Raw genomic sequence first — 14,590 nt, 5'->3', positions numbered from 1 at the left:
TACTGACAATAATTGTCAAAATTACGAATCCTAGCAGCCGCGAGGTCAAATCTACGTGATGTTAATGGTACATATCGAAGCCGTTTTGGCTTCTCTCACTTAGTTTCAAGAAATGTATAAAAACAATAGGGTACCAGACTGCGACTAACGAATCACGTGACAAGATCACTTCCTTTAAAAACACACGGCAATTTGTTTAGATGCATACAAAATTGTTTCATCAGTATTGTAGTTGGCAACATGAATAACTTACTGCAAAAAGATCAACATGTCATCGAGGAAAATAAAAATTCTCAGTTTAGAAGAGAACGTGAAAGTAATTCAACTGACGTGGGGGGGGGAGGTCGTCGAGGATCCTTGCACAAAACTAAGGTCGGGAAGACTAAGATAAACAATATCATGAAAGATAATGAAACAATTCTGCAGAAGTGGAAAGGTGAAATGGACGAAGAAAGGAAGATTGTTTGAGCCAGGAGACATTTGTATCCTGATTTGAAAGACAAGAAAAAGCAAAAAGTTTGTTAGTTGAATTGGGATATGACGACTTTACCGCAAGTATGAAGTAACGGATGGTTGCACATATTTCAAGTTTGACACAATATCAAGTGTTCTGTCATTAGCGGTGAATCAGCTGATGTTAATAATGAAGTTGTCGAAGATTGGAACAAAAGACTAAACGATATATGCAGGGGATATGACAGCAAGGATATTATTAATGTGACGAGACTGGTTTGTTTTTTAGACTGTTACCAACAAAGTGACAGATGATGTGAACTGTAACATAATTATAAAGACAGTTTTAAAACTATATCAATGGTTATTCATAGCATTCTTTTGAAAATGATGACAAAGTTTGTTTTACATTTATTTCACATCATGCATGTGATTTTTTAGTTAAAATATTAAATATTTAAAATTAAATGTACTTGTGACTTTTTTCATATGTATTTACTATTCGCATTTGTCATCCCCCTCTAGAAAGGCCACCCGCATTATAAGGCCACTTCCCTGCTGCATTAGGGGTGGCCTTATAAGAGGGGGACTACTGTATACAACATCTGTCACATGTTTGGCACTTTATATCTTTAAGCAGAAAAAAAGCATTGATACCTTAAGAATTTTGAAATAGACTCACTGACATCATCTCTGAAAATTAGAAATTACAAAATTGGAAGCAAAGACCTCTGAGCTTGTCTCAGTTAAAGTTGACTGCATGAAGGCAGTTGCTGAATTTGATATGCAAAATAAAAAAAGTCCCTAAGAAAAGCAAATGAGATCAGCAAGATTGCCTTTAATATCTCCAAGGAGATGGCTGTATAAACTTGCTCAACATAATCATTGAGATGACAACTTTGCAGATTATTTTTTACTGCTGCATGCCAAATTGCAGTTCTTGATGCAACGTTGTCAGCTATTACAGTAGGTTATTTGCTAATTCATCAACCTACTGTGAATTTGTGGGAGGGAAAAAGTTTCCCTTTCAAATCATTCCCAGATATATGGAGTCTATTCTCCAGTCAGTTTATCTAGAATCTGTCTCACACATCATAGGGGACTGGAGATGATCTCTCTGGTTGAAGAGGATGTAATTCCCTCTACCTCCTTCCTCTTACCTATTCTTCTCAGGTATTATGATCAGGTGATGTATTTGAAGAAGAAACTAATTTGTCTAGCAAAACATGTTTCTTCAATACTACTTACCCAGTCATAACACACATTCACCCTCTTTGTCTCCCTGCAGTTACTGCTATATAGAGAGCATGCCTTCCACTCGAGTAGAAACTGAACTATTCATGGGATTCGGCACCAGTCATTGTATCAAGGGGTGATCACTATAACTAGGTGAACAGTTAATTTTTAGCCTTTTGCTAAAATGTTTTTGCCTTGGAGAGCTGGATTTGCAAGGTAGTAGTAGTTGTAAGGTATTATGATTGGGTAAGTATTCTCGAAGAAACATTTTACTATAAAAGTTGGCTTTCCAATGTACATTACAGAACTTGTTTCTTTTTAATTGATACTTTTTTTTACTGATATGCTAAATAAGGTGTGCATCCAATAACTTATAAATAAAAAAAATTATTTCTATAATATCAAATTTAAGTAACACATTTACAAATAACATCTAGGACTACTTTGATTTCCAAGATTTTTCTTGAATATAAATGTTGAGTGAGAAACTCTTGTTATGTCTTGTATATTCTGCTGTGTGCTACAGTGCTAGGAAACATTCAGTGTATTATGGCGAGAAATTAGTTAAGAAATTAGTTAACTTTATATGCCCCTTTTTTTCCCTTCTTACTAATGCTTTTTGCCATTTAGAAAACAAACTAACACTTTTCAAAAGTGTTGTTACAGTATTATTATGTTTGATTTTCATTTTACTGGAATGTTTCATGTACTGCAGAAAGAACTGTGTTATCCAATATAAATAGATTCAATATAATCCATAATTCATCATACAATGCACTCAGTAGTAATACAGATTGTGTAAAAAAGATATTTCTTCACAAATTCTTCTTTTAAAGTAACTTGCAAATATTACTTTTAAGTTTCACTTGCATGGAAATGACAAAATATTTAATCAAAATGATTTTTCTCAATCTCTGAACAGAGCACTATCAGTTTTACATGGACATGGATATGTCCATGCTGACCTGAAGCCATCCAACATCATGTGGAGCTCCCAGGATTCCTGTCTTAAACTTATTGATTTTGGACTCAGTTTTCATCTGAGTAAAGAGGTTTGTGTAAACTTACTGTTCCTGTGTGTTATGATTAAAAGTGAGAATTCATTTAAAGTATGTGTGTGTGTGTGTGGGGGGGTGCCTTTTGTAGCTCATTATTGCAAAATTTCTAATTGTATGGCTTTCTTATGTTTAAGTTGTAGCTTTTAATTGACCTCTTTTTATTTTTATATAGTATATAGTCAGATAGACACAGACTATGAATCAGATAGACACATACTCTGAATCAGATTGACACAGACTCTGAATCAGATAGACACAGACTCTGAATCAAACAGACAGAGACTGAATCAGAGATGGACTCTGAATCAGATTGACACACTCTGAATCAGATAGACACAGACTCTGAATCAAATAGACACACTCTGAATCAGATAGACACAGACTCTGAATCAAATAGACACACTCTGAATCAGATAGACTCTGAATCAGATTGACACAGACTCTGAATATGATATACTCTGAATCAAATAGACAGACTGAATTAGATAGAGATGGACTTTGAATCAGATAGAGATGGACTCTGAATCAGATAGGCACAGACTGAATTAGATAGACAAACTCTGAATCAGATTGACACAGACTCTGAATCAAACAGACAGACTAAATCAGATTGAGACAGACTCTGAATCAGATAGACACAGACTCTGAATCAGAAAGACAGACTCTGAATCAGATTGACACAGACTTTGAATCATGTAAACACAGACTCTGAATCAAATAGACACAGACTGAATCAGATGGAGATAGACTCTGAATCAGATAGACACATACTCTGAATCAAATAGACACAGACTGAATCAGATTGAGATGGACTCTGAATCAGATAGACACAGGCTCTGAATCAGATAGACACAGACTATGAATCAGATTGACACAGACTGAATCAGATAGACACAGACTGAATCATGTAAACACAGACTGAATCAAATAGACACAGACTGAATCAGATAGAGATGGACTCTGAATCAGATAGACACAGACTCTGAATTAGATAGACGTACTCTGAATCAGATAGACAGACTCTGAATCAGATAGACACAGGCTCTGAATCAGATATACATACTCTGAATCAGATTTACACAGACTGTGAATCAGATAGACTCTGAATCAGATTGACACAGACTCTGAATCAGATAGACATAGACTCTGAATCAGATGACACAGACTCTGAATCAAATAGACACAGACTGAATCAGATAGAGATGGAATCAGAATCAGATAGACTCTGAATCAGATTGACACTGACTCTGAATCAGATAGACACAGACTGAATCAGATTCACACAGACTCTGAATCAGATTGACACAGACTCTGAATGAGATAGCCACAGACTCTGAATCAGATAGAGATGGACTCTGAATCAGATTGACACACTCTGAATCAAATAGACACAGACTGTGTAAAAAAAGGAGATTGACTCTGAATCAGATAGACACAGACTCTGCATCAGATTGACACACTCTGAATCAGATTGACACATACTCTGAATCAGATAGACATAGACTCAGAATCACATGATAGAGACTCTGAATCAAATAGACACATACTGAATCAGATATAGATGGATTCAGAATCAGTTAGGCACAGGCTCTGAATCAGATAGACAGACTCTGAATCAGATAGACGCAGACTCTGAATCAAATAGACACAGACTGAATGAGATAGAGATGGACTCTGAATCAGATAGACATAGACTCTGAATCAGATAGACACAGACTGAATCCGATGGACACAAAGTCTGAATCAGATAGAGACAGACTATGAATCAGATAGACATACTATGAATCAGATAGACAGACTCTGGATTTTCAGTAACATATAGCACCAGAAGATTAATGGGTAGTGGATGGAAATGACAGTTAACTGGACCACTCCAGTGGCTTAATGGTTAGAGCATTCACCTCAGATGCGGGAGGTTGTGGGTTTGTTACTGGCCAGGTCATAAAAAGACTTACAAAAATGGTACTAACAGTTGCCTCGCTTATTGCTCAGCATTAAGAGGTTAGTTTTAGGACTGGTCGGCCTGGTGTCTGGATAATGTGACTGGGTGTGACATGCTACATGTCGGTGGCATGATGCCCCAGTGCTAGACATCACTAAACTGCCACACTGCAGACATCGTTGAGATATGACTGAAAAATTGTTAAAGCTACGTTAGAAATCCAAATCACACACACACACGCTCTCTCTCTCTCTCTATATATGTGTGTGTGTGTGTGTGTGTGTGTGTGTGTGTATCTCTCTCTCTCTCTCTCTCTCTCTCTCTCTCTATATATATATATATATATATATATATATATATATATATATATATATATATATATATATATATATATAGATGGATAGATAGATAGTATGATCCCCCTATAGCACACTCCTTTATAACACAAATTTGGATATAACAGGATTGTGGTATGGTTCCCAAAATTTCATATGTATTTTTCTCATTCAATAATTTTTTTTTTCTTCCTTAAAAGTGTGAAATGTAACATGTAAAAAGTTTATTATCATTTTGGGGAAGAGATTGTATATGAATTCTAATATAAGACCATCGTGGCATGGCTCCCACAGTTTCATATACATGTATCTTTTTCATACACAAAAAACGTTTTTTCTTAAAGTATGAATAATAACATGTAAAAAGTTCATTCAGGGATCATGCTGGGCTATGCCAGTATTGCAAATTGTGGTTTTTTTTCCTTACAGGTGACAGAATGTACTATCTTGCGATTTTTTGTGTGTGTGACATTGTTAGCTGTTTATACTTTTATATACAACCTTGGGTTTGGAGTGAAGAAATTCAGAGGCACCATGAAAGGATGCTGCAAACTTGATATAAAATGCACTGGAATTTATATATTATTAGATAAACAAATTCTTCGGAACAGTGCATTGTTATATCATAATCTGCTCACTCTGACATCTGGTCTGAGTACTGTATACTGTGAGATGTCATAAATTCTTTTTTTTATGTTTCTTGTAGTGGAGATGAACCAGACAAGGCACTATCTCATGGATCTTTTGTAGTGTCTGAATATTGTGTGTGGCAAATAAAATTTCTTTTCTTTTCACTCATAGAATTAAATTCTTCAGAACCCTCACATTTTCTGTAGTGATACCTTTCAGAATAGAACACCCATACATTCATTGTCTGTTAACCGTTTTTTAAAAACATTTCTGATACATGCATGGAATGCAGCATCACTCCACTATGAGAAATATAAAAAACAACAACAAAGAAACAAAGAAAACACCATAAAAAAATGGAGATCTGCTTGAGTCTATCCAATTACCATGCTGCCAGGCTATTTACAATTGACTAACATTTGAAAGCAGGAATAGTAACTGCTACAATCAACCAAACAACGATAAATCCTTTTCTTTTTTAAATGTAGAAGAAAAAAATAATTTGCAGCAACTTCAAAGAAACTGGTTACCCTTGGAGCACTGATAGTTCTGTATAAATACAACGAAAATGAAAAAAAATTCAGTCTCAGTCAGTGTTTTACAATTATTTGATGTTGCCACTGCAATAAGATACTGACATCAGTTTGGTTCTCCAAAACTGTCCTTTAGCAATAACTTCAATAACACCTGCACTCATCAGCAAAGAAAGCAGACTAATCTTAAATAAAACAATGATTCTTCATCAAAGGAAGTCAGCATCAAAGTTAAATAAAAGCAGTGGAATCTGATGGATTGTTGCAATTAACAAAGTGACTGGAATATGTTTATTGTGCCATGAAAGTTTTATTTTGCAGGAAAAAATGTATGCTTATGGTTGTTACTAATGGTGGCATAAAATGCAGATTAAATTTCCAATCTTTTGAAACCATAGGTATCTGTCTCGCAAGTTAATTGAAGATAGGCTGTCTTGCTTAGTCTGTATTTGAATTCATGGATTTATTATATACATATACATTATTTAACCCTTTACTCCCCAGGTACACATTTCTGTGCCTTTACCTTTGCCCCCCATCTATGCATAAGTACGCTTTTACCTTTGTCCCCTTGCCGGTGGCCTAGTGGTTAGAGCCTGTGCCTCGGATGTGGGAGGTCGTAGGTTTGATTCCTGGCCGAGTCATACCAAATACTTACAGAAATGGTATTAACTGCTGCCTCGCTTGGTGCTCAGCAATAAGAGGTTAGTGTTAGGACTGGTAGGCCTGGTTTCAGGATAATGTGACTGGGTGGGACATCATGCTACATGTCTGTGACTTGATGCCCCAGTGCTAGACATCACTATAAACTGTCACACTGCAGACATCGTAGCGATATGACTGAAATTGTTTTAAAGCTACGTTAAAAATCCAAATCACACACACACACTTACCTTTGTCCCCCATCTATGCATTTCTACGCTTTACACAGTGTATTCTATGAATAGGTAATATCTTCCAGTTAAATGTTGAATCACCAAATATTAACCAAACACAGTTAAAAACTAATAAATCATCTTTAATAACATCCGGTTTTAATGACATATATTAGACCATATGAATCTAAATTTAACCAACAAATTATACGTAGAGCAGTTTTCCGAGGTCACATCAAAAGTGGCAATGTTAGCCGATGGTATTACCTCAGTTCGATGGAACTGTTATAGCCTTTTCACATATGTAAGTTACTTATAAGTGTTTATGTTTTCCAAATATGATGCTGAAGTTTACATTAATAATATCAATTCAGAATGCCGTAATGTTTTTAATGTTAAAAATCACATTTTTTTAATTGCGCGGCAAATAACACAGTCTTCTTCTATACATTATGTATAACAGCTTTAAGGAGTTTAAAACACAAAATTGGATGTAATTATGGGGCATATAAAATAAAAATACAAAATTAAGAATATGTGTTGTCAATTTCTTCCTTTCATTTCCATATGCAAAGTTTCAATCCAATCATATCACATACGATACCAGAAGTAAACCTCTGTATTTGCAAAGGGAATTCCCTGATTTTGTAATGGCGATTTCATCCTCGTCATTTGATTACGGTGATTTGTCTGGAAGTGAAAACAATTTTTCTGGATTCAGTTCTGACGAAATACCAGATTTGACAAATAATGATGCCATTTAAGATGATGGATCTGAAATTTTTTCATCCTATATCTACATTGAAAAGTTATCAGACTTGAGTGTCACTGATGATGATTGATTTGCAGATGTGCAAGATAATGATAATGAAGTCCAGCAGTCAGGACCATCACATAATTTACATGAGACAGATCTAGACCTATACCATTTCCATTTATATTTTCCAGTTGGAATGGTTTTCAAGATCGTAACTGAAACAAATAAATTTGCAGCTGAACGACAGTCGGATCATGAAACCAATGACCCAAACTGGACAGACACCAGTGTGCCTGAGATGTCTGCCTTTCTAGGCATGGTGATCTGTCAAATACTGCACCAAGCATGGAGAAAAGAGACGAAAAGAAACCAAATTTGGCTTTGTCATTTGGAACTTCCATCTCTACAGCTTAGAATGTCACAGACTCTTTCATCAAAGCATGTTCATTGCAGAGGAGTAACTATGATGTGCTGCAATACAGTTGTAGAAAGTTTTTGTTATTGTCATGTTTGGGTATTTTTCCTCAACACAAGTCTGAAGACAAGAGATTTCCTAAATAGTTGATATTATATTCGAGATCAGGTCTTCAATGACATGAACATCATTAGGCATTTTTTTTCTTATACATGTATACACATCTATGACTAGTTAGATTTACCTATCTGTAACCACATCACTAATAACAAATTACAAGAACACACTTTAAAATGTTTGTAATAACCTTTAACATGCCCAAGTATGGAAAACGGGCCAAGTGAATGAACAACTTGAGAAAATTTGTTTTTGTGAAAGCAGTTTAATTGCATGTGAAGAATCTGTAATTAGTAACACTTGAGGTACAAATATTTTCAGGCTGCAGATATTCTATAAACTCAAAACTTTGATGTTTGATTTCATTGTTGTTGACAAAACATTACCTTAGCTATTCTTTGACAATGAATTGAAGCATTAAAGTTGGTCCCTGAATGAAATAGATCTCCATTTCCAATAAATGACACTACGACCGAGAGTGAAATGGCACCACGCATGCCATGTGGGTGCATTTATTTTTAGAAACAGGGATTTTTTTAATATGACTGCACACATTTTAATTTTGTTACAAAAAATGATTGCAAATTATAGGTTTTAATAACTAGTATGTACTTGTAATATTGCTGCTTGGTTAGACATGATTTGCGTTTTTTTATTATCACAAAATAAGTTATGTAAGAAAATAACCTTGACATTATATAGCAATAGCATATTGAATTCTCAACTTCACATTGTGCAGTTTATTTTATGACCATAATTTTTGTAAATAGCTGAATATTCAATAACAGAAGGTTTACATTACGTTTCTAAGAAATTCAGTATTATCCTTGATGTATGTGCCAAATGAATTATAAATATGGCCAGTCTAATAAAGAGGTAATGCCTAGATAGTGTGATGTCTGCCATTATTACCTATCTACTGGTTAACCGATTCACTTTTGGCTTCAGACTGATATTATGAAGAATATAACGCAAGCACAGCAGTGAAAATTTTCACTTAAATATTTTAAAGAATGCTTTCACTAAGTATGCTCATTGAATACATATTGGTATGTACATATTGATGTTTTAAGTTTCGAAGCACAAGTTTCTTTGTTTAAAACATAGCAATTTGTGCTTCAAAAGTATATTTTCATCACATAATGTTGACAAATAATCACAAATAATCACTTGTGGAAATCCGGCAATGATAACAAATGCTAACTTTTGGTGGAAATTAGTTCATTTTGAGGCTCCTCCAGCATTGCAAGAATATAATTTCCTCATGCTGATGTTGCCTTATGGTTTATAGGGATTTTTGTTATTGGGAACCAGGCTGTAATGTTGTGAACATCATATGGGAGGCACAGGTAACAGGGTTAAATTTTTATATGGGAAGCACAGGGTTAATGAATTAAGTATTGTGCTAAACAAATGTAAGTTGTCAATATACAAGTGTTTTTCAGACTAGTTTGTCTTCATTAGATCAAAAGCACATATTTTTATTATTATTGGTTATAACATGGTTCGGTCAATAACACAGTTCTATGGACCCCAACCACTGTGTTATAGCAGGGTTACATTAAGTATATATATACATACATACATACATACATACATAACATGCATGCATACATAGGTTCTTTATCTTTATGGAATGGCTGAATTCAGAGGCAGCAAAGAAAGTTATCCTAATGTAATATGATCAGGTAAGTATATCAGAGAAACGTAATTCTAAAAAATTTGCTTTCTTATGGCCAACCCCTCACTGAGTTTGTATGGATCTGGACCAGCTAGACGGTTAGCAGCGTTTTCCTGGTCAGTAAACGTTTGCCATTTTATACTGAATTTAGTAAAAATTTATAAATTTGATATATGATATAAATATTTGTTACTTTGAATTTTTCATTACTATTTTGTTGTTTTATTGCATAGATAGCCTTAATACAGGCTGCTGTTCATGTACACTTGCATTTACGATTGAGTCATTGGCCACAATTTTGTCTCCTTGCATCATAAAATGTAGGACCGGTCAGGTTAAGGACTGTACCAGTACCATTTTCAGGTTACTGGTCTTGTGGGCTTGGAAGATTTTTTGGCAAGTTTCATGCACAGATTGACATGGGGTTTTCAATAGAAGACTTATGATAAAATTATATGCCTATTTCTCCTGAAGAGATGGTTATAGTCACATTGGATTTTCAATGAAACACAATTACAGCAAAATATAGCTGGTTCTGTATGAAAATAATGATTTGATCTCCAACATGATACCATAATGGCTATCTTGAACAGCTTGTTAGCACCTGTTCCTCTTGAGCAAATAATGGCATTGACATGGAGTTTTCACTAAAACACTCCTTACAATATTCAGTTGGTTCTGAATGAAAATGGTGCACATCTGACCATCAACTTATCTGCACCTTTGTGAAGGGGTTTTTGAAAACTGGATCTTGGAGTCAAGTTCTTGGCCATTGCTTGCACTTTTGTACGTCACTGAGCTTGTAAGCAGAGTAAATTGTACTAATATAGAAGTGAATTTTGACCACGCTTCATATATGATTGCATTCCAATGAAAATATTGCTAATCAGTATCCTGAAATTGATTTTTTAAGGTCTAAATTCTTGACTCAGATTTTTTTCTTTACTGGCTTGTGAGTATGGTAATGCCAACACATATGAAAAGAGTTTTAAATCTATCCTGTTTGCAAGTATACAAAATGGACAAAGAAGATGTGTTAAAAACTCACACCTGTAAGAAAATTACTTTTTTTTACCAAATTTGGTATGTAAGAGTATCTCAAGAAAATCAGGAATTATTTCAATACACTGCATTTAAAAAGAATAAACAAAAAGAATTATCTTAGACTCATGGAATTTCTTTATGGCATGTAGAGCATTGGACTCACTGTAACAATCAAACAATGCAGACATTTTTAAAAATAGAAGATGTGATAATTAATAATCACATTCTTTCATATCATATACATTAATTAGATGCTTAGCTCAAAAACAAAACTGGATCAGCACCCCATATTCCTTGTGCCACAAAAGGAAGATTTTCCTCAAAATTTATAATGCATGGGGATGATATTTTCGAAACATCAGTTTATCAGATCTAGAGAAATATTCTGTGAGATTTTATCTTGGGTTCAGTCTTATATCTGTGTGTTGATCCCAGATGAAAATAAGCAATAAGTTTAGTTTGTTTGGCTGGATTACAAATCATTTCAGGCTTATGGATTGATTATATCTGTCCAGAAGTCTGTCTGTTCAATGATTTGCTGTACACTCACATGGTATGCAAATATTTTATGAAGAGTACTATAGCAATTAGTGAAAACTAGGTCACTTTTATCTGTATTTAATAGTTTGCAATCCAACCATACCACCAATATGTTTTCTTGTTTATGACAATGCTACTCCAGACTGAATGATGTATACTCACAGTAATGACCAAAATGATCTAGCTACTGTATTTTAAGTGTTCTTTTAAATTAAAACCATTAAACTTTGATGCAAGTACTTATTAGGCAAGAAATATGGTTTTTACACAGATTTATAGTATGAAAGCTGTGCTCAATCATAATTAAGTTATTTGTCTAAAACGAAGAATTTTGAATAGTAAATGGCTAAAATGATTGTTATTAAAGTTCACTGAATTACTTATTTTTCAGTGAAAATTAAAGGAAGTGAAACCAAACATTTAGAGTTATGCAACCACTGACTACTTTTAGTAATGCTACTATTGTGTTAGTCTGGGATTTAGTTGTATGTACATGTGTTTTATTAGGAAGTGAAATTTTGAGTTGTTTGATGCATATACATTCACTGTTTGGGTATTTAAAATTCATCTGATGATTGCATCTTTTGACAAGTATAAAGCACTTAATTTTTTTTTCTTAAAGAGGGACATAGGAGAAGTACAGAGTAAGAATTATCGTGCCCCAGAAGTGGTGGAAAAAATTAGCTCCCCTTTCAAGCAGCCAGCCTTGACAGCAGCTATTGATTTGTGGAGCTTAGGTTGTCTCCTAATGTGGGTTTTGACTGGCCAGAAGGTTGCAGAACTTTGGAATGATCCAGTTCATGGACTCAGTGGATATTGTGAAAATTGCAAGGTAATATCTCAAGAGGGGCATACTTTTGTTACAAAGTATACAGTCATTAAGATATATTTCTGTGTTAGTCACAGAAACAAGGTTGTTTACATCAGAATGTCAGCTCATGTCACAGGGCATTTGTCTAAAATTTAGAAATTTCAGGTTCGAGTCCCAACTCTGCTGTCTCATTGGATCTTAATCAAACACATCCACAGGACCTGATTGTCAGAATCGCTCTAATTCCAGATGGCAGTCTGACCATTCAGGCTATTGGACCTGATGCACATACTGTCTATACTCACTTATAAGTCAACCATTATTACTAAAAAATTAACTAATGCAGAGTATGGGTCATCTTGTAAATGAGCTATAAAAAATTTAAATATGACCTTACTCCCTTAGCTTGTAAAGGCAAAATACGACCTTAGTTCTTTTGCATATCTAACCAGCACTGATTTATTTTGCTCAGGGGATGATTGGCAGCACTGTTGTAATTTTTCTCTTGAAAGTCTATAACTAGTGTGCCGTGAATTAGGATATTAGTTCAGTGCCATGTTGAGTCCCTTTGTTTATAACCCACAACTGACACCTGTTCAGTTGTAGCAATCTTTTGATGTGATTTCAAAGACTTTTATCAAAAGTGTCTCTTACACCCCCCAAAAATCAACCTCTACATAAAGAATACTCCCAAGTTTATGAATAGTCAGTGTTCTGTCAATTAAAGTGTAGTTTGTCACTCAGATGTCATACATTGTGAATTGCTAAACATAGGTACTTTCACCATACGGTGAAAAGAAAACGTCAGGTGTAGAATGGAACATCTAAGTTAAAGGTTATAGACTTTGCAAGAAAAACAACAATAGTGCTGCAGAATGTGAATTTGATTTGCTCAAGAAACAGGTGCATGACTGGTGCAAGAAAAAGTTTGTTTTTGTTGATAGTGTCAGACATATGAAGAAAGTTTGTATAAAGGAAAGCTCTTATGCCGATTGGGAGTTTAGCTGGAAAGAGTGGGTTCTAGGGGAGTGTGGTTCATGCACATTTGATGCAGTCCATGAAAAACAGAATTTATAGTGACATCAAAATCACCAAGCTGTGATCCTGGCAGCACCATGTTGGTACTGCAACCATTGAATGTTTGCCTAAACAAGATGTTCAATGCAAATAGGCATAAACAGTGGCACAAGTAGATTGTTGACGGGTGCAAATAATTTACAAAGGCAGGAAATGTGAACTATCCAGGGGTTTTGAGTTAGTGTCTCAGTGAGTGTATAATGCATGGGAGGAAATTCCAAATGAGATGGTGGTCAGATCTTGTAGAAAAAATGTCCCTTATACAAGTGCCGAAGGTACATCATGTTATGGGCATGCACACTATCAAAATCTCATTTTCTGCAAGAGTGAGGGCCATTAACATAGCACAGTGGTTTGACTAATTTGAATCATTTATTTTTTCCTGCTATAATTGGTTCTGCCCATATGAATTGTACGATATGACTATTACTTGAAAACTAGGGAAAAACCCATATAAAATAATGTTAATATGCATGTTGAAAGGTATGTACATGTGTAGTCATTTTGATGCTAGCAGACGAAAATGAGTATATAAAGCAGAACTTGAACCTGGAACCTTACTTACTCTAGACTGGTTCTCTACCACCTGAATGATACACATTTTGAATGCCATCCAAGAGGGAGACTTTGTCAACAGTATGGACGTGAAAGACATATACCTTCATGTCCCTGTTCACAAGGCTTCCAGGAAGTTTCTGCAATTCGCATACAACGACATCGTATACCAATTCAGGGCACTCCCATTTTAACTCAACCTCAGCCCTGGTGTCTTCACTCATCTCATGAATCAAGTAATGGTGCATGTGTGGACCATTTCTATGGTGGCAACATTAATTTACTGTAGGCAGAAAAATCAAGTGAGTTGTATTTTAAAACTCGACATCATAACCCTTGTTACACTGCTAACCAATCTGGGCTTTATCATCAACAAGGAAAAATCCAATCATGGACCATCTCAGCAATTTGTTTACCCAGGTATGGAGTTTATTACATGGGCAAACATGATCCACCCACAGGATTGGACATTGAAAATCTGAACCATGGTGGTTTCTTTTGAGGAAAACTTGATCCACACAGAAATTCCTT

General features: G+C 35.0%; 1 protein-coding gene across 2 annotated transcripts in view; it reads left to right on the top strand.

Annotated features, from left to right (window-relative positions):
• The window catches only part of LOC149778525 (serine/threonine-protein kinase Kist-like), a 60,790-nt gene that overhangs the window by 17,851 nt on the left and 28,349 nt on the right, over nucleotides 1-14,590 (top strand). For both annotated transcript variants that reach the window (XR_016415515.1, XM_089939399.1), the window contains exons 5-6: nucleotides 2,612-2,741; nucleotides 12,239-12,448. Coding sequence is in view for 1 of the 2 variants with exons in the window: in XM_089939399.1 (XP_089795525.1) it covers nucleotides 2,612-2,741; nucleotides 12,239-12,448 (340 nt within the window). In the remaining variant the exon portion in view is untranslated. The remainder of the gene's footprint in view (nucleotides 1-2,611; nucleotides 2,742-12,238; nucleotides 12,449-14,590) is intronic.

Source organism: Sinohyriopsis cumingii, chromosome 17 (assembly GCF_028554795.1).
Source record: "Sinohyriopsis cumingii isolate HCF-2022 chromosome 17, ASM2855479v2, whole genome shotgun sequence".
NCBI classification, from domain to species: domain Eukaryota; kingdom Metazoa; phylum Mollusca; class Bivalvia; order Unionida; family Unionidae; genus Sinohyriopsis; species Sinohyriopsis cumingii.
The sequence above is the reverse complement of the archived record's forward strand: the minus strand, read 5'-3'. Positions and strand labels throughout refer to the sequence as shown.